Genomic DNA, 25,648 nt, shown 5'->3' on the forward strand with positions numbered 1-25,648 from the left:
AAAACCATTCATTTTAAACCCGCTCAACTTTTTGAACATAAAAATAACACTGTAGTAACATGTATTGTAGAAGGAAAACGATGCATTTAAATTCTTGTGGATGAGGGGTTAAATATACTTCTCAATTTTTTTCTTAAAATTCGTTAGTCATCAATTTTTTGCAGCATATCTCGCTTAGTTTGAATGTAATCGACATTTAATATTGCTTATTTGAAAGGACTTTTCAAGCACAATAAAAAGTATTGGTAGCATTATACACCTAAAATCGACCGTTTCTCTGTTATTTCAAGTTGAATACACTGATTTGAGCATGCACCAAAAACAAACTCTTTTTATCTACCATATCTCTTTTTGTGTTATAACTAAAAGATTGAAGAAGGAACGAATCTCTTTGTTTTTTTATGAGCTACAAAAATGTTTTATATAATTTTTTTTGTTAGATGCATTGTTTTTTAGGTATTCACAAAAAACCGTTTGAAAAGGTGTTTATTTCAATGAAAATGGCTAATTTTCAACCACGAATAACTCAAAAACTATTGAGTTTTCGAAAAAAAAAATTGTAGAACAATTTTTGCTTAGAATTAGGTTCTCTAGCAACTTCCGTAGTTGTTTAACCAAAAAATTTTCCACCCCCGAGAAGGGGTGGGAACCGCCCCCAAGACAAAAGCACACATCGGCATAGGGTAGACTTTGAATAAGGAGATATTTTCAGGCTATTCCTAAAATTTCATTAAAATCCATGCAGTAGGATAGAATTCGGAGGTAATAACCTGTTCTTGCTCTCATTGACTGCCCTAAATGGCAGATGTATATGTTTTTTCACGTTCGTTATTGTGCACTTTTTTTCGCAAGTACTCGTATTATTGGAAATATTTTCATGATAGTTGAAAAGAGGTTAAAGGTAATTTACGCTTAGGTGGATCTTCTCATTAGATCTGATTGTTAAGTATTCGCATGATAGCTGAAACTGTATCTAGCTTGCATGGGAAGCAGATGATTTAGATCAAACTATCAAGAAATTATGAACACTATTTTGGATTATGATCTATATGTTTGTAAATATTAGTAATATTATTAAATGTTTTTATCAAAAGAAATGACATTACAGAAAGACATTAATAACTGGGTAATAAACAGAAGAATAGAATGGAATGACCACATAAACCGAATGACAACAAGTAGAGTAGTAAGGTCAGCGGGAGCCGGTTCCCTAATAGGAAGATGATCAATAATTGGAAGACCACGAAAACGATGGAACGACAACTTATTAGAGGCACATTGAAAAAACAGACAGACTCATGTATATACAAAAAGAAGAAGAATAAATTTAATCAATGTGTTCATAGAGATTATTCTACAAATGTTTTAGCAACAAATGATGATCAGGTGTATGGGGAGGATAACAAAATCATTTACTACTTTGTGTGCAGACTTTCCTATAATTTGTGTATATGTTACAGTTCAAGTTGATTATCCAGTTGGAGTTGACTTTTCCTAGTTCGAGTCGACTCAAACGGCTGGTTTTAGTAAAAGTTGATTATAAATATAAAATGAAGATTTTTATTCAGCATTTACTAGTAAAAGTAGACTCCAACTAGTTAAAGTATACTCTTCCCAAAGCCATTTAGTAAAAGTTGATTCACACAAACAACCGATTCTAGAAATTAAATGTTACTGTATATTATGTTCAAATCGTGATATTAATAGTCCAGGCTGTATCGTCGCCTCCGTTAGGTAAATTATTCCAGTACGATTTTTTTGCACAAACTTACTCAACAAGAGGTCTTTATAACGAATCCACAGGGTGTCAGGTGGTACCGTAATCGAAAAATTGTTTAAACAATTTTTTTTAAACAAATTAAAAAAAAAATCACTTCGGACATTTTTTTACATAATTAATTTGGGTCATTCGGAGCAATAGAGGTCTTTTGTGATTTTTCTGTAAAATTTATTGTTCTCGAGTTATACGCGATTTAAAATTAGAAAAATGCGAAAATGACCATTTCAAGACTTAATAACTCAGTTAAAAATTATTATTATGAAAGTCAGACAGTCACCAAATCAAATGTTAACGACCCCCCTACAAGGTACTGAAGAAATATTTGTCATTATTGTATTGTTAAGCTGTTATTTTTAATTATTAACAATGAGCGCTAGGAGCGTATTGAGGCGGCTGTCAATGTGAGTGCGACTGAGATGCACCATTGGACGGTCGGAATGGATGATCTTACTCGCACTCACATTGACGGCCGCCTCAATACGCTTTTAGCGCTCATTGTTGATAATTAAAAATAACAGCTTAGTAATAAAATAACGACAAAAATTTCTTCAGGATCTTGTAGGGGGCTTTAAACTTTGATTAGGTGACTTTCTGACTTTCATAATAATAGTTTTTAATCGAGTTATTAAGCCTTAAAAATGGTCATTTCGCATTTTTCAAATTTTAAATCGCGTATAACTCGAAAACTATCAATTTTAGAGAAAAATCACAATTGACCTTTTTTGCTCCGAATGACCAAAATATTCTAAAAAAATTTGTCCGGAGTGAAATCCTTACCTAGTTATTTATAAAACAGTTCATGAAGTATGCTTTTTGCGCACGCACGCGATGTTTAGAGCACGAGCAGGTCGAGTGCTATACATCGCCTAAGTGCGCAAAAAGTACTTCACGCACAGTTTCATACAATATTTTATCTACCAAAAAACAAATAAAAAAACTGCAACTCTTCGTCACTGGCATAGGGGAGACTGGGTAACAAACAGTGAGACACTTTTTTTTCATTTAACCATAAGTTCACTACTGTGACATGTATAAACAAAATTTCTTCAGGATTGTATTCTCACATGTGTTCATTACACAAGAAAAAGTCAAATTTGAAAATAGTTCGGTTTGTTTAGTTTGTATTCGACACATAAGGTCAAGTTGTCATTTGTCTCAGTGTTAGCCATGCATGGGTAACAGTGAGACAGTATAATATTTATAGGAAAGAAAACATAAAAAAACATTTAAATTATAAAATATTTATTTATATGCAAAATAAAACAAATAAAAAAACAAATTCAAGTTACAAAGTACTTATTTATTAAAAAAATAGGGATCGGAAATAACGTAAATTTATTAAATTGAAATTTGTCTCTAATGAAAAAAAAATTGCCGTTTAGTATGACGTTAACAAACTGGTCTTGGCAATATCATCTTAATGCCTTTTACTACAAATTTTAGAAAAAAAAAAAATAAAAAATGTAATTTTTTATAACATCTGCGTAACAGCGAGACATGTCTCAATGTACCCCGTCTCACTGTTACCCATTTGCCATAAAATTTAAAAAATATTATTTTTGGTATTATAAAACTTAGTTTGCATTGCTAAACTGTGGCATCATGTTTACTAATCTACACACAATGTCATAGTAATACTAGAAAAATCTTAATAATTAACATGCTTTTATAAAAAATTCTCAAAATCCCTGTATTATTTTACTTAGTGCCCACCAAACAAACTTTATCACGATAAATCATAAACTGAAACTGCACGGCCGCCGAACATATTAGTAATCAGTAACCAGTAAATACAGCAGGCACGTATACAGTAGGAAAAATGAAAGAATACCCATGAACGAACATATAAAACCCTCTGTATTTTCCTGTCACCGCGTCATACAAAAAATTGGCCAGCGCAAGTACATGTAATAATTATTATTACATGTGCTTGCGCTGGCCAATTTTCTTTGTGACACAGTGACAGGAAAATACAGAGTGTTTTATATGTTCGTTCATGGGTATTCTTTCATTTTTCCGACTGTAAGTAATAATATCTCCACGTGGCGAAAAGGAGGGAAAATATTTCAAGTGTCTCACTGTTACCCATGTCTCACTGTTACCCAGTCTCCCCTACACTCCTATTTTACAATTTTTTAAGAACTTTGACATTTAAAAATTCAAATTTCTGTCAAACCACAAAACTGTCAAAACTTTTTTTGTAATTTATTGCTCACATGTCATCACCGCGACAAGGCGAAAAACAGTGCGAAAAAGTAAATCCCATTTAAAATACATTATTACTTCAGGCACACTTTAAACCCTTCATGTATTGCTATCTATATTTACAATTTTCACACAATAAAAACTTAAACATAATAGTCCTGTCACCAGTGGGGGTACAGCGGCCTCCTTAATTCAGATGGACTTACCCAAGTTTTTTTTATGTATTTTGACCCGTAGAACACGAATTTTTTGGGTAACAGTTGATCCGGATGTCGATAAGATTGTTATAAACAAAGAACTTGAGGAATTACATAACAGCGATTTTTCGCAAAACAAAACATTTTTTTGTATTTTTTGGGCGATTCTCAGCAAAAAATGATTTTACAAGTTTTTTCGTAGGGTGCATAGTTTTAGAGATAAACGCGGTGAAAGATGAACTTTCAAAAAATCGAAAAAGTGCAATTTTTGAACCCGAATAACTTTTGATTAAAAAATAAAATAGCAATTCTGCTTACTGCATTTGAAAGTTCAAGTCAAATTCTATCGGTTTTGATTATTTGCATTGCTAAAAATTAAGTTTTTATTTGTTAAACAAAGCCATAAACACATAGTGTTTCTCGTGCCCAATACATGCGTTTTAATGTACGTAATCTACGTAGAAATAGTCTGTATGTGCGCCTACTCGTTCGATTTCAAATGAGAAATGCATTGAAATCATCATTCAATCACTATGTGTTTATAGCTTTGTTTAACAATAAAAAAATTAATTTTTAGCAATGAAAGTGATCAAAACCGATAAAATTTGACTTGAACTTTCAAATGCGGTAAGCAGAATTGCTATTTTATTTTTCAATCAAAAGTTATTCGGGTTCAAAAATTGCAATTTTTCGATTTTTTGAAAGTTCAACCGCGTTTATGTCGAAAAATATGCATCCTACGAAAAACCTTGTAAAAACATTTTTTGCTTAGAATGACCCAAAAAATACACAACAATGTTTTGTTTTGCGAAAAATCGCTGTTATGTGATTCCTCAAGTTCTTTGTTTATAACAATCTTATCGACATCCGGATCGACTGTTACCCAAAAAATTCGTGTTCTACTGGTCAAAATACATAAAAAAAACTTGGGTAAGTCCATCTGAATTAAGGAGGCCGTTGTACCCCCACTGGCGACAGGACTATAATATGAGGTAGAGTAGATAATAATTATTTTTGGAATTTGGTTAACAAAAATTGGTTAAATAATTATTCGACCGCGGTACCGCCTGACACTGTGTGTTTGTTATAAGGATGTATTTGTTTGAGTAAGTTTGTGCAAAAAAATCGAATCAGAATAATTTACCTAACGGGGGCGACGTTACAGCCTGGACTAATAAGTAGCTGAAACGCTCAAAACAAGGAGACGACTCAAACTAGGAAAAGTCAACTCTAACTGAGAATCAACTTGAACTGTAACATATACAGTTTTTAAAATAATAGGTTTTTATTGTTTCTAACCAAACTAAGAGAAACACCTGTAATATAATAAATATATGTTTTTGTGAACTGAACTTTATTTGTTAAATTTCTAAATTATTACCTCTTTCTCAGCTATTTTTTCAGCTAGACTCTTCTTTTTAGGTTTCTTTTGATCTGGATCAGCCTTTCCATCTTCTTTTTTTTCTTCATCTTCGTCTTCCCAACTTTCCTGCAAAATATCACAATATGTTATAGGTAAACATAACAATAGTGAAATTCCAATGATAGAATTGAAATTTGAACACAAAAATTTACTATATTTTATGATACCCCTTTCCAAATATCTGGGATGTCTAAGTAATATAAATTAATGTTTATTTACGGACTTGGCATCTTTTTACAACTCATCTTAAATTTAACTTAAACGATTACAACACAATGTGATTCCATACAAAGGTATTTTGGATCTTATTCTTAATAGTGGTACTTAGTGAAAATGAAAAAAATCATTGCTATTAAATTTGCTTGGATTTCTACACATTCTCTTAAAGGGTTTATTTACAGTGTAAGTTCGATAATAAAATTTTAACTAAAATAAGTCTTGAGATCTGGTGTCAACAGGGAGTATGGAAGTAAAGCTTTTCCAAAACAGCATCAATGCTTCCTCATATTAACTTATAAATAAATGCTACATCTAGCAATATTCGCCTTTCAAGAGTAGGCAATTTAAATAAAGATTGTAAAACAATATATTCAATTCCATTTATAGTGCAGTCACTGAAGGTGGATATGAGCTATTACCTCCGATTTCGTTGAACCTTCATCGATTTGCATGAAAATTGGTTAGTGATTAGAAGATATCACAAGGAACAAAGGTGACATGATGTTAACTTGCGCTTTTACCCTCGGGCTGGATGCAACCCCTTCTTGAGAGTGAAAATTATTTTATTAAAAATAACCCCATAATTCGACAGAGGCAAAAATTCTAAGCAAAATTTGTTATATAAAGATATTAAAATAAATTAAAACTTTTTGAGTTATTAAAGATCAAAGATTTTAATTTTTCGTGAGAAAAATGCATGTTTTTAACCGATTTTTCATAAATAACTCAAAAACTGTAAGTTTTTACAAAAAAGTTATTATCAAAATTGAAGTTAATAAAAAACGAAATAAAATGCCTATTAGAAAATCCTTTTAGTGTTAACTGAAAGCAAGTTATAGGTAATTGAATATATATTGTTTTCGACAAGTACCCAAATCTAAGTATTCAAGCTTAAATAACGGGAAAATGATGCATTTTATAACAAAAACTTATTAAACATTTGTCAAAGAGCTTAGAAATTTCTATCAAATGAGCCCAAGAAATGAGCCCAAGAACAAGTTCATAGCATTAAAATTTATGATCCAAATATTTTTTAAACTTTATCTTTTAAAAATTTTTCCAAAAAATGTTATCGGTTTTTTTTTAACAACTCCATTACTTTTTACGATATCAGGTTCACCTAAAAACCATTTAAAAGTTAATCCAAAGGGCTACTAAACCACGTTAAATTTAATCTTTTAAACCCCTTAGATTTTCAAAAATAAAGGTTAAATGTTCCCGCTTACATGCAGTACCGGTGCTAGGGTATAAGGTGCCCGCCTGCAAAACTAGCACAGGCGCCCCCCCCCCCCTCACACACATTCTTATGGGCGCCAATAAAAAATTTTTAGGTTGGGGCCAGACGTGAAGATGTTGCACATTACATTTTGTATACTTTGGACGACAATATATAGTTTAAAGCACCCGAAAAGCTAGGGGGTGGCACGGTCTCCCTGACAGCGTGCCTGCATGGCACTTTCTTATCTTACTTTCTTTATCTTTGCCCATGCAGATACTCGTACAACCCCAGCCTTGGGGACATTATGTGTGTTTTAATGAAACAGTGAGACCCACATTTCCGAAGATCAAACCGGTCACTGACCTACCTATCTGACCGCCCATAACCTGGAGTAGTAGGTATCTATCTGACCCCCAAGCTATAACACCAACACCACCCCACCCCATCGCAGTACATTAACGAATGAGGAGGTTTGTACTGTACGTTTCCTTGGATGCCCTGGGTAATGGGACTATGGGACATCCTCTGTATTACTTTATGTGGTTAAACCACCTGATTTTAGGGGTAGCTAGAAGAGCTTTTCTCCATATTAATGACTTGATTTTGGACTTGTGTCCTAAAAATGTGTGTTCCAGAGGCAGCGAGGCATCGACTTAGTCGGTGTTCCCCTATCCGCAAATGTCCCCGGTAAATAAAGTTCGGTTACAGTTTTATTGGATCAATGACCTGACGGAATAACTTCATTTTAATTTTTTTAAGAAATTGGCTAAGAGAACTAAGATTGTTTTTGTCATTTCTTCTTTTTCGGCTTTTCTTCTTCGGTTCGTGCCCCAGATAATTTTTTTGAATCCATTTTTATTTAACTAAATAAAAACTGCACATAAGACATAACTTTAAAACCTGAAGATTATGTCTCTGCAGTAATGTGAAACCGTAATTTAATAATAGTACTGAGTACTTAACAAATATAATTTTATATTAATTGAATGCAACACTAGATTTTTAACTGCAGAGTACAACTGACAAACTATTCTCAGTGGCGTAGCTGAAGATTGCGGGGCTCCCCCGCGACTGTTTTTGTGGGCCCCCGTATTATAAACATAACGGCAACTAATAACAGTATAATTACTAAAATAGGTGTAAATAACAATATTTGGCCTTTCTTTAATAAGTCTTCATTAGTTAGTGTTAATAGATTTTTTGAGAATCGACATGAAAACCTATTATGCATGCATCTTAATTCGACAAACCTATTAGTAAGTTGTTGCAACATTATATCTAAATTTAAATTGAAAACATTAACTACAAAACTTTTTTTGCAAAAAGTTATTTTTTCGTCGCAGCTGAGCTCATCGTAAAATGTTTTTATATGTTTTATCCGTTTTTTTTTTTAAATTCCGGTATAATACCCCACTATTCTGCTATTCTTGCTGCTTTTGCTAAAGTTTCGGAAAACGAATTTCTCATTTCTAGAATATTTTTTCAAAAAGTTGAAGGGCGACCGTTAACTCTGCCGTTTCAGATTGCAAAAGTTTTGATGTTAGATTAATAAAGTTAAGTATTTTAGATTGAATAGTAATGGTAACGACAAATTCAAAATTATTCATATGCTCTAATAATGCATTAACTTATAATTTTTCATCGTTTTTTAGATAGCAATAAAATTTTCGTTAAAGATTTCATTACTTGTCAGAAAGCTCCACGCAAAGCCATAACAGCATCATGTCTGGATGACCACCGGGTTTCACATAACCTTTTATGTGTTGGCAAACGCGATGGATCCAAAGTCATAATAGTACATAGTACATCCTATCTTTTAACACTTGCACTAAAAAAAACATAATCTTTTTAATTATATCAAAAAAATACCAACTCCTGTACACCAACAACGGCATCATTCAACACTAGGTTCAGATCACCCACTTATCTAAGATCACCCCACCCCCTTATCTATGGTTCAGATTATGGGATGCACAATGAACATAGGAAACTGTTTATTCAATATCAGTTAATACGTCTTTGTACGCCTGAATATACACCACTCACAACGCTTGCCCCATAATACCCCTTTCCTCTGCAATTGTGTACGGAAAGGTGCCTTGATTATATAAATTTTAAAATTTCATTTACAAGACCTTTTGCACTTTGGTCTAACATGCGAATAAATCCCAAAAAACTTTCAACAACTTCTGCTCTAGAAGATAAATTATTTTCATCGCAAGTTACATACCGGAAAATAAAATTAAGCTGATCGTGTTTCGAAATATCTTGAGTGGTATCAAGAATGATTGAATAAAAACAATTTTTTTAATTAAATGAATAAATTTGTTTTCAGTTTCTTGAGCCAGTTTAACTTCGTTTTGTATTTGGGGGCTCAAGTAATTTGTTTTTTTTAAGTTATTGTTTTTATCGATTAATTTAGCTAAAACATGATCATATTTAGCTAGTAAGAGAACCACCGACAAAAAATTTCCTTTTTGGGATTCACTTTCATCTAAACTACCAACATGTCCACGAAAGTACGAAACGCTAAATTGCACCCGAAAAGAGAAGAGTTGCGTCAATTACCCGCTTCAATATTTCCTTCCAAATTCCCTTACTTTGATGCTTATTAGGAAAATATGTTTTGGTCCCCAATTTAAAGAAAGTAGAAGATTAAGCTTGAAGACTTTAAGGGGCCCATCCTAACGTCGGGGCCCCCCGCCTTGCGGGCCTGTCAGCTACGCCACTGACTATTCTGTATTAGTATAGGTATAATCACATGAATAATACTAAATCTAAATCTAAAAATCTCTAAACTAAACTTATTTTAAACATTATGCTTTTATGGGATTAATACTCGACACCTAAATAAGTATATAATACTTAAATTACACAGGCGGCAAGAAAACAGTATCACAATCGTGTTTATTTTACTAGAAATCATTAATTTCCTCTCATAACTGCTGATACAAAAGTTAACAACTTGCAAGAAATTTGAAGAAAATAAACAAAGCATTCTCATTTAGACCAAAGTTGTTTGGTTGAAATATAATATCTTTGACCAATAAATTATATTACTACATGGTAAGAATTCTATGCGGCATTGCATATTTTTGTATATTTTACATGTGTGATATGCAAAACTAACAAAGGGTATTATGACGAATTTAAACCACAATAAAAAAAATGAATCCCAGGAGAAAAAAAAGCTCATTCTGGCGCCCCCAAACAGGGGTGCCCGCCTGCAGTGCATCCCTTGCAGACCCGTTATCGCCGGCCCTGCTTACATGGTTCTCGCAGCAAAATTTAAGCTTTAATCGTTTCTATCTCGGTTATTTTTTACCCAACAGTAATAGTAAAAAGGTAAAATGTTTGATACAGAAAAAACTAAAATTTGGTTATATATTATTTTTTACGTATATTGAGCATTTTTGGAGTTATTATCAAAAGAAAATGAAAATTACGATAATTTTAACAATTCCGATTTTGTTAAATTACATCTTTTTTTCAAAAATATGCATTCTAAACCGGTCAAAATTGTTAAAATTATTACTTATGATAATATAAAGAAATTCTTGTAAACATTACTATAAATTTGAACTTTTGTGAAAATGGGGTATGTTTGATTTTTGACTTTTTCCTAAAAAATTCGAAAGGGCTCTCTTATTTTCATCATAACTTGTTTAGTTTTGATGATATTAACTTCTACTGGAGTTCATTTGATCGGTATATCGAAGTACTTTGACAAATGTTTAGCAAGTTTGGATACTCGTCGAAAAAAATATACATTCAATTACCCATAACTCACTTTGAATGAACATTAGTTCAGTTCTTTAAATAAAGAGCGTATTCCGTTTTTTATTATCTTCAATTTTGGTACCTAATAACTTATTTGTAAAAGCTTATAGTTTTTGAGTTATACGTGAAAAACAGCTTTAAAACATGCATTATTTTTTACAAAAAAATAAAATCTTTGATCTTTAATAACTCAAAAAGTATTGACTTACGTTAATAACTTTATATAACAAATTTTGCTTAGAATTTGTACCTCTATTTATTTGTGGTATTATTTTTAATAAAATAATTTTCAACCCCGAGAAGGAGGAGCATCCATCCCCAGGGTAAAAGCGCAAGTTAGCATCATGTCACCTTTGTTCCTTGATGTATCCTCTAACTACTCACCAATTTTCATGAAAATCGATGGAGGAACTAAATCGGAGGTGAAAACCTTCAGTGACTGCACTATTATTATGGGTATTCTAAGATTAAAGCCATTTCTAAGTATGGTGCTTACAATATTTCTGTGTGGTTTATCAGTTTCACTTAAATAAAACTATTCAGTTTTATTTGGATGTCCAAAATATTAATAATAAAAGGGTTTAGATAACATGATTTGGTTACTTTTGCTATCTTCTTCCATTTTATCTCCGAATTTTTTTCAATTATCTCTCTGCTCTGTTAATATTTTTACATTTTTTCTTTCCTTTTTATAGTTATTGTAATTCTCGTTTGTTTTTCAGATATTGCTTCAGATATGTTAAGGTTATGAAAACACAATTATAAAATCAAAAAAGAAGCAAATTTTGAGCAAAGCAACAGAAGAATTTTCAGTAATATTTTAAATAATACTTTTTAAATTAATAGTCGGAGAGATAGAAGCGGATTTTGTGCGTGATAAGTAATATGGAAAAACTATACGGGGATATGTTGAATTAGTTGTGTACATGACTTTCACCAACGGCCGGAAACCAGAGTTGGGGCCGAGGGTAGTTATAAGGGGTCAAAGTCGCGGATTTTATTATTTTTTTATGACGCTCATGATCGAGATAGTGCACCAAAATTTGGGAATAAGTAGGACATGACGTAACTAAGTAAAATCTCTAGGGGCGGAACGCTGCGTGGCCGAAAAAGGGGTGAGGGTAGGGGTGAATAAAAAAAAATATAAAGGGTTTTTTGCGACGTTCGTGATTGAGATAGTGGACCAAAATTTGGGAAGAAGTAGATCATGACATTACTAAGTAAAATCCCCAGAGCCGGAAACCAGAGTTGGGGATGAGGGTAGTTATAAGGGGTAAAAGTCGCCGTTTTTATTATTTTTTTTTGTGACGTTCATTATCGAAAGAATTCACCAAAATTTGGGAATAAGTAGGTCATGACGTAACTAAGTAAAATCTCCAGGAGTGGTACGCTGCGTGGCCGACAAAGGGGTGGGGCAGGGGTGAATACAAAAAATATAAGGGGTTTTTTTGCAACGTTCGTGATTGAGAGAGTGCACCAAAATTTGGGAATAAATAGACCATGACATAACTAAGTAAAATCCTCAGAGCCGGAAACCAGAGTTGGGTATGAGGGTAGTTATAAGGGGTCAAAATCGCCGTTTTTATTATTTTTTTTGTGACGCTCATGATCGAGATAGTGCACCAAAATTTGGGAATAAGTAGGTCATGAGGTAACTAAGTACAATCCCTAGGGGTGGAACGCTGCGTGGCCGGTAAAGGGGTGGGGGTAGGTGTGAATATAAAAAATATAAGGGGTTTATTGCGACGTGCTAGATTGAGAGAGTGCACCAAAATTTGGGAATAAGTAGACCATGACTTAGCTAAGTAAAATCCCCAGAGCCGGAAACCAGAGTTGGGGATGAGGGTAGTTTTAAGGGGTCAAAGTCGCAGTATGTATTATTTTTTTTGTGACCCGGCACAACATTTGTCTCCCACGCAGCGTTCCGCCCCTGGAGATTTTACTTAGCAATGTCATGATCTACTTATTCCCAAATTTTGGTGCACTATCTTGATCACGAACGGCAAAAAACCCCCCATATATTTTTATACTTATCACTGCCTACCACCCCTTTGTACCCCAAGCAGCGTTCCGCCCCTGAAGATTTTACTTAGTTACATCATAACCTACTTACTCCCAAATTTTCGTGCACTATCTCCATCATGAGCGCCCCAAAAAAAGTAATAAAAACCGCGACTTTTACCCCTTATAGCTACCCTCGCCCGCCACTCTGGTTTCCGCCTCTGGGGATATTACTTAGTTATTTCATGGTCTACTTATTCCCAAATTTTGGTGCACTATCTCAATCACGAACGTCGCAAAAAACCCCTTACATTTTTTTATATTCACCCTGCCCCACCCCTTTGTCGACCACGCAGCGTTCCACTCCTGGAGATTTTACTTAGTTACGTCATGACCTACTTATTCCCAAATTTTGGCGCGCTATCTCAATCATGAGCGTCACAAAAAAAATAATAAAAAACGGAACTTTGACCCCTTATAACTACCCTCATCCCCAACTCTGGTTTCCGGCTCTGGGGATTTTACTTAGTAATGTCATGATCTACTTATTCCCAAATTTTGGTCCACTATCTCAATCACGAACGTCGTCGCAAAAAACCCTTTATATTTTTTATATTCACCCCTACCCCCATTACTTTGTCGGCCACGCAGCGTTCCGCCCCTAGAGATTTTACTTAGTTACGCCATGACCTACTTATTCCCAAATTTTGGTGCACTATCTCGATCATGAGCGTCATAAAAAAAATAATAAAATCCGCGACTTTGACCCCTTATAACTACCCTCGGCCCCAACTCTGGTTTCCGGCCGTTGGTGAAAGTCATGTACACAACTAATTCAACATATCCCCGTATAGTTTTTCCATATTACTTATCACGCACAAAATCCGCTCCCAGCTCTTAGACTATAAAGAAAATAATTTTGTCGAAAAGTGTTACTGTAACAAGGGTTACTTTAAGGGTACTTACTTAAAGGGTTAAATACTTAAAAGTAATGAAGATTTCCAAGTAGGATCTTTTAAAGTGAAAGTCTCTTAATTGCATTGTAATGATATCCAAATTATGTATGTTTTAAATAATGTTATACTTTTTAAATTAAAGAAAATAATTTTGTAAAATGAGTTATTCTTAATATAATGTAAGAATCATATTATTGCCTTATTTAAATATTTACTTTGTATCGTTAAATACTTACAAATAATGAAGTTTTCCAAGAAGGATCTTTTAAAGTGAAAGTCTCTTAATTGTTTTGTAATGACATCATACTTTTGTACACACAATTGAGCTTGGTCTTGTATTTATATTGAGCTTTAGTGCACATTTTATATTTTTATTTTTTAAATATTAGGTCTGGATCCCGCTTATGAAAAAAAAGTTGATTAATAGTAAGCTGAAAATTTGTTAATAGCTTAAGGGTGTCTAGTCGGATAAACTTTGATATATGGGAACACTGGAACAGGAGCAGTTTTAATTGTGGAACAGGTTAAAAATTTGGAACGGTCAAACCACGAAAACGGCACATTTATTTTGTCCGGCAGAACAGACTTAAAGTCTCCGAACAGAGATTAAACTCTCATGCAAAAATCAGACTGCTATTTATCACCTGTCATAATTCCTGACATTTAACATATTCTACATGTTCCACTCATTAAAACGCCCATTTGGTGATAAATAGCAGTCTGATTTTTGCATGAGAGTTTAATCTCTGTTCGAAGAGTTTAAGTCTGTTCTGTCGGACAAAATAAATGTTCCGTTTTCGTAATCTGACCGTTCCAAATTTTTAACCTGTTCCACAATTAAAACTTCCCCTGTTCCAGTGTTCCCATATATCAAAGTTTGTCCGACTAGACACCCTTAAGCTATTAACAAATTTTCAGCTTGCTATTAATCAACTTTTTTTTCATACGCGGGATCCAGACCTTATGATTGATTATCAAGTGCCAGTGATTATTAAACGTGAATTCAAGCGTAATGTTCATGTAAATTACATCATTTCTGCCTTAATCATTTCTCTCTCTGCATACTGCAGGCTCCGCCTTTTCACCAGTTCCCTGTTCGACTGTACTATGGTATTTGGTAACTATAAATCTTATAATATAACTTATAGAACCCCTATAATATTCTATCTAGTCTATCAGGCTCATCTAACAAACTTTTTTGGGCTCATCTAATAACACAATAAAAATAAGAAAGTTACAATATCTGGGACACGTAATGAGGGGACAGCGATATGAAATGCTAAGACTGATAATACAGAGAAAGATAAGAGGCGGAAGGAGTATAGGAAGAAGGAGAGTGTCATGATTGAAGAATTTAAGGGACTGGTTTAAATGCAACTTTATAGAACTCTTCAGAGCAGCGGTTGATAGAGTAAAGATAGTGACGATGATATCCAACCTCCGATTAGGAGACGGCACTTAAAGAAGAAGAACAAACTTTTATTACATCTCAACTGTGTTTTTATTTATTTACAAATGTGAAGAGAATTAACACTTTTTGATGAGGAACTTTATTTCAAAATATTTCCAAATGAACTTCTGATAGCATAATATGCAATACTAGCCCGATCAGGGACCAAGGAACACAAAATTTTACGAAAACCTCAAAAAAAAATAAAGGAAGGATGAAAATTTGGCAATAGGTAGTTGAAATTGTCTATTATTATATAATAATATATAAGAAAAAGTTTACAATTCTACATCCCCTCCATTTTACGAAAATTGGGAAATACGGGGTGAAAAATATTTTCTCGTGAGTGAAAAAATATAAGTTCAAAATAGGCCCGGAATTGAAAAAAATGACTAATTCTAAGCAACTTTTGTTCTATAGAGTTTTTTCACAAGTCAAAACTGTTCGAGTTATTTGCGAGTAAATATGTTTATTTTTAACAAAAAAAAAACATGTTTTTGGACGGTTTTTCGCAGATAACTCAAAAAGTAAGTATAAAGCTTATAAAAAATTAAAATGGTGTATGCGTGAGGTCCCAGTAGAAGCAGAGTTGTAGCTAATGAAAAGTAGGTTCTTCTTCAAATTCCAAATCGAATATTTCAATGTGAAATAACCAAAAAACAGAGCACTTTTCGGGGAAAATTCATTACAACTTTTTTAAAGTGTTTAAAAAAGGTATATTTTTGTTATTTAAAAAAACTTCTTACATTAAAAATAAGCGAGTTACGCTCAAAACATTGTTGGTCCTTTTATTTTGTGGTACAAAAATATCGAAAATCACCCCCTAGTTATCTTCCCAAATAAAATTAATCGTTACCGCTTCACAAGTTACTTATGAATTGTTTATATTATCTATAAATTTCATTGGTTCAAAGTGTTCATTTTTGAAAAAAATTGGGTTTAAAATAAAACATTTTTTTTATTTTGAAAAAAAAAATGGAATTGTTCATGGAATTAACTTAAAAATTATTAGTATGTAATACCAAAAATCTTAAACAGTAATAAAATGTACGTTTTGCTTTTCTGAATATTTTTGCTTTTTTGTTTTTTTGTTAGACAAAAATTGGTTATGCTATGGCTGTTGAAAATTTTCCTAAACTCGTGATTAGTTACTCGTTCAAGCCATTTTAACTACACATTTTTCAAAAATAAGCACTTTGAACCGATGAAACTTACAGATCATATAAATAATACATAAGCAAAGTAACTTGTGAAGTGGTAATGATAAAATTTATTTGTAATGCTAATTAAGGGGTGATTTTCGCGATTTTTTTACCAAAAAATAAAAGTGCCCAACAATATTTTGAGCATAACTCACTTATTTTTAATGTTAGAAGTTTTTTTTGAAAACAGAAATAAACCTTTTTTTAAACACTTCAAAAAAGTTGAAATCAATTTTCCCCGAAAAGGGCTCCGTTTTTGGGTTATTTTACATTGAAATATTCGATTTGGAATTTGATGAAGAAGAACATACCTTTCATTAGCTACAACTTTGCTTCTACTGGGTCTGCAGACCTCAAGTGTACACCATTTTTTTCAGGTTTTTATAAGCTATATTTTTACCAAGAATATTTTTTCGCTGAAATACTTACTCTTTGAGTTATTTCCGAAAAACCGTCCAAAAACATGTTTTTTTCTGTTAAAAAAGAACATATTCACTTGCAAAAACTCGAAAAATATTGACTTAAAGAAAAAACTCTATAGAACAAAAGTTGCTTAGAATTCGTCATTTTATCCAATTCCGGACTTATTTTGAATGTATATTTTTCACCTTTGAGAGGGGGTATTCCCCTCCATTTTACAAAAATGGATGCCCATGCCCATGTAGAATTGTAAACTTTTTCTTATATAATAATAGACTATTCCCAAATTTTCATCCTTCCTTTATTTTTTTTGGGTCAGATTGTTCTTTGATCGGGCTATACACAGATCACACCAAATAGAGAAAAATAATAAAGATGCCATATGAAATACAGTACCTACACAAAAAATCAGTTTGAAACGATTTTTAATCTTTTTTTAATCTCTCTTGTATTTTTTTATCTTTGTTTTTTTAATTTCTTTTGTGTTCATCACTATTGTTCTTGTTGCGTTTATTATAGTAAATAGATAGATTCACTGAGGTGGCTATTGGGGACAAGTTGAGTTCACTCCCAAAATATGAATATTACCTGACTACGTAAAAGGTAATGTTTGAATTCACTCCCAGGCGATTTTAAGCCGTCATTAATATAAGTAATTATTATACCTTAAAATCTGGACACTGTTGACAAAGCATTCGTTTAAAAGTATATTTCTTATTAGACGTTCTTGCACATTTACATCTAATTGGGATGATTTTTAAAAATGCAACTTGGTAATAATTCAAGAAAACAAAGTTTCATTGTTATGTTTTTGTTAATATTTGGTCATTAAGTTTCACTGAATACATATTGTACACTTCACATTCAATATCACTTTTCTATCGTATACTTTCACAACGGTATCTATGAAGTTTGATATAAGTATCTAATTGAAAATCTTGAAGAACATAAATAAACTGGTTAAAATTTGGATGTGTTGTATAATGAAGCATTATAGCGAGAGTGAAAAGACTCACATGCATTTGTTGTCCTTTGTAAAGACGAAGAATTTTCAGCCCATATGTGAGGAGGAAATGTTGATGTTTCTTCAATATAGGTTTGAACGAAATAGTCACTAAACTTAACCACTGTTTCATCTTCTGGTTGAATTGCAACAAGATCCATGACAAAGCAATCCCCAACGTCCTCTGCTTCGAGAAATGCTAAACCAAATATATATAAGGTATATATTTAGTTATATCTGTTTCTGCACTGATATTCGTGGGACATTTCCAACTGTTGAATTTTTCTATGCCAACTTTGACTCAAGTGAAACAGGCATCCCTTAAGTTTAGTGTCTGGAAAAACTTCTCAAATTGCTTTACGATAAAAGTGCTATTTGGCAACAATGTTCAAATTTCACAAAAAAAATATCCTTAAATCATACTTTATTGTAAAATCGCTCGGGAGTGAATTCGAATAGTGTCGGGAGTGAACTCGACTAATAAAATAACTACCTGCTCAAGACGGGAGTGAACTCAATGGTGCCTGGCTATTGGCCTATGCCACTGCAACCTTTTTAGATCTACTGTTGTTCTCTAGCCCTAGATTACTGTCTCCAGAGTGACTCTTTTTAAAAGGTCTAATAACTTTGAGACTGAACAAACCATGTACAGTCGGAAAAATGAAAGAATACCCATGAACGATCATATCAAGCACACATTTTGGATTTGCTGCCTTTTTCTATAAATAACAAACGAGAGAGATAGATTATTAAGTTTTGTCTACTAACCAAAAACGTAATCCAAGACATACAGTTACATATTTATAATTGACAGAGTGAGACGGCGATACAACTGTTCAATGTAGTTATATTAATTTAGTAGAAAATTTAAACTCACACTTGACTATTTCTGTACTTCTAATGTCATTCTTAGAAAAACATTCAACATGGGTATTAATTTAGTAATAACATATTAATTTAGTAGAAAATTTAAACTCACACTTGACTATTTCTGTACTTCTAATGTCATTCTTAGAAAAACATTCAACATGGGTAGAGATAATGCTTGTATAAACTACTATTCTAGTAATCGTGCTGGTCAACTACAATCTGACAGTTTCGATTTCTGTCAGTTTGACAGTGAAACTGGGTTAGGTTCAGTAGAGTTTATAAATTTTAATAATCAGTTGTATTTACTTGAATAAACTGAGTTGTTTTAAGAGCTATTTTGATATTATATTGTATTTTTGGTTTGGTAAGTATTTATTTAATTAAAATATGTCAATAAAATTTGTAAATAATCATCTGTCAATATGGTTAACTTCTGTCTATGAGTTCGCCAAATGTGTACATATTACTCTGACTTTTCAATCATAGTACATATATGAAATTACAGATTAGTATATTTTTACGAATGTACATTTATTTGCAGATAATGTCTGGAAAATGATCTGGATAGCTAATAATCTGAATTCATAAGTTTACTTTAATTTTAAATCACTTAATACAGCTGACATAAACGACATTTTTTAAATTCCTGTTACTATTTACGTCCAATGGCAACTTTAACATGGAGAACTTCATAATACTATATTTGCTTACGGATTACTTTTGTATTATTAATCTATATCAAATAATTAATTACGGTAGTAATAGTAACACATTTAATACCAATAAATATATAGGTATTATCAGAAAAAGAATAACATCACAAACATTTTTTGACACATTCTTACGTAGCAAAAAATTGTACGGTGGGGTAGTAGTCACATTCGTTTATTTTCAGTATTAACTTGGTTTAGACTTTGTTTTGACTAGACATTTTTGATTTGATTCGTATGCATATCATCGATGACACATGGGTATTCTTTCATTTTTCTGACTGTAGCTTCTTTGCTGGTGGCTTTTCTTCACCTAATGCAAAGAACTGCACATTTACCAAGCTATCACACTGACATAAAAGGTGCTCTGCTGTTTCTTCTTATAAGGGATAGAATCTGCGTAGGTCATCCATCACCTACCAATTCCATCAGCTTCATCAGCCTATTCAGCTTACAGTGCCCTGTTGGCAGACCTATGGCTTTGACTGTTTTCCTGTCTTTGTTAATTAGATCTACTATAAATTTTGGCAAATACTCTGTGATATACTGTTTCACCTGTCTTTGTCCTGATGAATTGCTCCAACATTCCAGAAATTGTGTTTATGGTAACAAGTATTATTAGTTTTTGACTTTTTTTTCTTTTCAATTATTTTTTTATATCTTCTTGTTAGATACCAACATAAAGTAAATACTTTACAGCAAAACCAAAAAATGCGACAATAATTTTAGATTAGATAAAAATCATCACTAAAGAGGTATATTATCTAATTGAACTACATCCTCTTAAAAAAGTAGGTAACCTATGTATTTCATTTAAGTTGTCATATTATTTCCATGTAAATGGTTCAAATTTAGCTATATACAGTGGGTGGCCAAATTATTAGGGACAGTAAAACAATTTTTAATTTATTGAATTTTTTGTTATTGGCTTTAAGGCTTGCAATTGTATTATGTATAAGGGAATGAGGTCTGAAGGTCACAAAACCCATGAGTTTTATTAGTAAAACCATTTATTTTTTTCACAAAAAAAATATTTAACAAAAATCACTAACTTTAATATTTAGTGATGCCACTCTTTTCTGCAATTAAAGTTTCTATGTGTCATGGCATGTTCTGAATAAAGCTTCTGTGTTATTTGTTAAGTTTGGATTATGATGTAATTCTTTAAAAAAGGGCTTCAATCAACTGGTGGTAACATCTTTGTTAACCCTACAGAAAAACGAAAACGGAGAAGACAAGCAACCACATGGAAAAAGGGCATCTCCGAGGTGATGTCAGAAATTTAAGAGAAGAAGACTGTCACAATAGAAAGTGAGTGGCTATTGAAAACGGAAATGCATAGTACGCTATAAAACCAGTTTAGTATATATAAAAATACAAAAATATGTGTAGTGTCCCAAATAATTTGGCAACCCAATGTACACCTGGTTCCAAAAAAAACTGATACGACTCTTGACGCGTATTTTGTAGAAAATTGAGCAGTGTATTTTGAAGGATAAATACTTAATATTTACATACTGTCAATGTCACTGCCAAATCTTAAAATTTGTCAGATAGCTTATTCTGTTCCACGGTTATTAGACTTTATTATTAATCTTTATTATTAATACTTTCTCCGCAACTGAGGGTATCTTATCAACTGTATTGTTTTTAAACAATAGATGATAAAATAAAAATATTGACAGTTCAAAAATGTGAACATTATCGCATTGTGTGTGGCCTAAGTTTGGGCTGAAAACTGAAATGTATTACATTTTTACAAAATTTTGGAATATGTCTAATTACGTAGAACAATTTTAACAGTTGTTTTCAATACAGATTTCAATCATCTACAAATAGTTTCTAATGTCTTTTGATGTCAAATAATTAGGGAAGCTGGAATTCAACAGTTTAAAACTTTACATTGAGTTAATGCAAAATTGTGACGCATGTCAAAATTCTCAATGTATTTTAATTGTATTCATTTTTTTTTCGAATCCTGAGAAAACTAATAAATATTTTTGAAAAATTTAAACTCAGAATGAAAGACTACATTATTACCGAGGGCTGAAAGTACCTGAAAACTTCTATAATATTTATTTTAATAAGTTACAGGGCTGAAAATAAAAAAGTGTGATATTTAATTTCAAATATTTCATTCAATAGAAACTGCTTGTTTATTCTAAGGGGCTTTCCGCCCTCGGTAATAATGTAATCTTTCATCCTGCGTTTAAATTTTTCTAAAATACTTATTAGTTTTTTCATGAATCAGTTGTTTGTTGTTTGTTTATTTTATTATTTGTCTGTCATAATCAATATAATGTCAGATCAATCAAATACACTGCTCAACATGATCAAATCTTACTAAGAGTCGTATCAGTTTTTTTAGGAACCGGCTGTACATGATAACATCGCACCCTCAGTGCAAAATTGTTGTAAGTCAAAAATTTTATGAAAATGAAGTAATCATGGCATTCACTTGTAAACATGCATATCTATCCCGTGTAAAACTTTAGTAACTTTCAAATGCTCAACCGGCCAAATATCATAACTATCACACCGATATTAGCACACCATTAATAGCACGAAAATAAACAAAATCGCTGTTATCTTGAAACTTACTTATTTCGACTTTTGAACAGTTGTGCACTGAGGGTGTGACATGATTAAAAAGGAAACCAAAGGTTCCACTACTACCAAAATTCAGAAGTCATAAAGGAAGTACAGTCCCTGTGCCAAATTATTAGACACACTATAAGATTTAAAAAAAAAATGTTTTAATTATGAGGTGATACTAAATAGGTTTTTTGTATGTACCAGACACAATGTATGTTGTTTGATTGTCCATTTACTTACTTGTCTATATTTTTTATCACAAATAAAACATAATTATTAATTATTAACAAATAAGTATTTATTGACTCTTGAAGGAATACAAAAATAATGACAATTAAATGTTAATATTATGTTAAGCCACCTTTAGGCACTATTAGAGCTTTAATTATGCATGGCATAATATCAATGCAAACCTGTAGTCCTGTATCTGTAGAACTAAAGCTCTAATAGTGGCTAAAGGCGGCTCAACAAAATATTAACATTTAATTGACATTATTTTTGTTTTCCTCCCCTTCAATAGTCAATAAATACATTTTATTTGTGATAAAATATAGATAATTAAATGGACAACCAAACAACATAATATGTTGTGTCTGGTATATACAAAAAACTTATTTAGGTTTAACCTCATAATTAACATTTTTTATAAAATCTTATGATGCATCTAATAATTTGGCCAGGGACTGTAGTTTGGTGCATTATAAACAAAAATAATCTAAAATGAGAGTAAAGATGATACAGATTTAATTACAGAACAGGGCATCTGCTATGTGCTTATATCGATGCCTTAGTGTGAAAACCTTGTATCTCATTAAATTACAATTTTACAGGAGAGGCAAAAAACTGATTTTCTGGATAATATAACCTCAAAACAAAAATTACTGTTAAATATTTTTAATTCGAGCACATTGAGACAAATATCTGATATTGGCCCAGAGCTGAAAGTGTTAAATGTTGCTATTAAATTGGAAATACAAATATTAACTATGAAAAACACGCAGATATCATTGCAGTATATATAGCATTTGCCCAAGTAGTTTTAGTTAGGTTTTCATCTAAAATGAGGTTGTGTCTATTATTATTTACAAGGTTTTCATAGCTTATTGCACACCTCCAAATACTAGGTTGATACAGTACAAATCTTTTGATTTGAGGTTCATAAAATGTTTCTATATGCCGGACTACCTTTTATTGTTCACAAAAAACATTTCTATAAGTCGAATCTCTCAAACAAACACTCCAAATTAAGTACCAAATTCTTGGTTATAAATATACGTGGTATTCACACTAAATCAAGAGAGCAATTGATATACGTGGTTTCTTTTTACAGCTGTAGAAAATAATCTAGTGTATTTGGATTTTTTCTAACAGTTGTAAATCATGAGATACAAGGTTTTCAAACTAAAACAACCAAAATGTCATTTTTGAAAAAAAAATGAGATACGAGGTTTTCACACTAAGCTAACGATATGTATTTCAGGTTTACCTTACCTACCCTCATTGGAGTTCCTGACTCTTTAAAAATTATCTCCTTTACTGGGAGGTATAGACATTGATATGGTTGTATTTAGATGTACAGTGGAACCCACTTATTGGAATAGCCTTCGTGCCAAGCAAAAATATTCTTATAAACAGGATATTCTAATAACCGATCATTGGTGACCAGTAAGAACGTTTCGGGACCTCAAATTTCTATTCCTTAAACCGGGATATTCCTATAAAACCGGTATTCTAATAAGCGGGTTCGACTGTATATCACATATGACACAATCAGAAATCTAATACAAATATAATATAAAATGCAAATTATACTGCTTAATACATAAAATCGTGTTAAAAGCATGAAAAACATTTCATAAAAATAAAAAAATGTTTCGTTTTGTTATATATATACATGTAAGTTTGCTTATATTTGCTTTCTTATTTACTCCTTTCTAATTTTAAATAGAAAATTTTAATTAGGTAAACAGACTAGAATTGGCAAATAGCTTCAAATTGTTATTTTTAGATTATAAATGGACTCATATTAATACATGGGATATTTGCTAGATAAATATTAATTATAGGAGGTATACCTTAATGTCTTCCTCCTCATCTTCTCCTTCCCACTTGTTAGCAGCTACTGGAACAACTGTAGGAGCAGTGGGCTCAAAATTGTCATCATCTGCAATAAGCAAACAACCCAGGTGAATTTGCAATCAAAATTCTTTAACAAAAAGGTAAATTTACTCACCCCACGATTCCATATTGCAGATTGTACTAGCACCGAACCTCAAAATGACCACTTCACGTGTGGCTTATGGACGATTATAACTAACGATGATTCACCAACCAAAATCGTTAAAATTGGTTAGTAAATCAAGAAAAAATAAACTGCTATCAAACGCGATGTCTGGGTTTTTTAAATTTTTGATAAGAAATTATAAAAACACAAAAATTCTTCAAATTATCACTATACAAATTTGAGGTCGACCTTCGAACATCCATTTCAGGTTCACTTTGACATTTAATTTATTTTATTTAACGTTTGACATTTAGAAACGGTTTTAATTTTCGCATGTTGTCGTCACTGCTTCTTGCAGTAAAAAAGATACAAATCCAAAAGTTATTTGTCAAAGTTATTTGTCACTGTGACTCACAGCAAACTTTTTTTAAATTATATCAAGGAAAATGAATCAAGAAATATTTGTTGTTGTTTGTTTGGGTTTATATGACTGCAAACAAACAACAACAAATATTTCTTGATTCATTTTCCTTGATATAATTTAAAAAAAGAAATATTTGAAAAACTATGATTTTCATATCGTACTACTTTATTTTTGAAATTTGAAAAGCACGAATGATTAATTCCAAACAAGTTATAAATGCCTTTTTAAAAATCATAGCTGTATACTGTGGCTGTATATCACAGTTTACGAGATAAGACAGTTATAAATTAAAAAAGAAGTTATTGAGGTTAGACGATTTGAGAATGGTAGGAATTTCAAAATAAATTTTAATAAAAATGTTTCTCAGGGGCTCTAGATACTTAAAAGCGAACGTTAGGCAAGTGTGTGAAATAAAACGTTACTTTTTAAGGACAAAGAGATATTATAGTGATGGTTTAAGTGTGCCAGAAGTTAATATACCATTTTCAAATGGGTAGGTAATATTTAAGAAAATTGAGAGAATAAGAACAAATGTGCAAGAGTAACTGTAAAAATGATTTTATCTCATAGATTATTAGATGTGTGTACGTTTTAAAAAACGGTGAAATCAGATAGTCACTTAATATCACTGCTTTTTGTGCCATAGTGTACAAATCTACTAGATAAGAAAACCACAGTTTTTAAGCAAAGTACATCAAATATCATTAGTTTTTAAATGATTAATAATATAAAATTAAACGGGCAAAAGAACCCAGTGCATAACATTATTTATTTAAGAAAGTAATAAAAGGTCCTCAAGAGGAAGATTGCTGAACATAAATAATCTTTTTATTACACAACATAATATGCATCTACAAAACACAATTAAACAATAATTATGGTAAAATATTTGCTTGCATTATACTGTGGTAAAACCAATAAACTTCCAATACTGATGGAATGGTCTCATATAATCAGTGAAGCAACATTG

The 25,648-nt window shown here is 31.9% G+C and overlaps 2 protein-coding genes across 2 annotated transcripts in view; one reads left to right on the forward strand and one right to left on the reverse strand.

The window, feature by feature from the left end:
• The window catches only part of LOC126886918 (eukaryotic translation initiation factor 3 subunit J), a 35,629-nt gene extending 11,028 nt beyond the window's left edge, over positions 1-24,601 (reverse strand). Inside the window, exons 1-3 of the mRNA XM_050654079.1 lie at positions 24,264-24,601; positions 24,106-24,194; positions 5,564-5,671 (exon numbers count right to left, since the gene is read on the reverse strand). Coding sequence (XP_050510036.1) covers positions 5,564-5,671; positions 24,106-24,194; positions 24,264-24,276 — 210 coding nt within the window. The 5' untranslated portion in view covers positions 24,277-24,601. The remainder of the gene's footprint in view (positions 1-5,563; positions 5,672-24,105; positions 24,195-24,263) is intronic.
• A 246-nt stretch (positions 24,602-24,847) lies between these two features.
• The window catches only part of LOC126886917 (polyribonucleotide nucleotidyltransferase 1, mitochondrial), a 49,573-nt gene continuing 48,772 nt past the window's right edge, over positions 24,848-25,648 (forward strand). Inside the window, exon 1 of the mRNA XM_050654078.1 lies at positions 24,848-25,171. Within this exon, the coding sequence (XP_050510035.1) occupies positions 25,035-25,171 (137 nt within the window). The 5' untranslated portion in view covers positions 24,848-25,034. The remainder of the gene's footprint in view (positions 25,172-25,648) is intronic.

Source organism: Diabrotica virgifera, chromosome 6 (genome assembly GCF_917563875.1).
Source record: "Diabrotica virgifera virgifera chromosome 6, PGI_DIABVI_V3a".
Lineage (NCBI taxonomy): Eukaryota > Metazoa > Arthropoda > Insecta > Coleoptera > Chrysomelidae > Diabrotica > Diabrotica virgifera.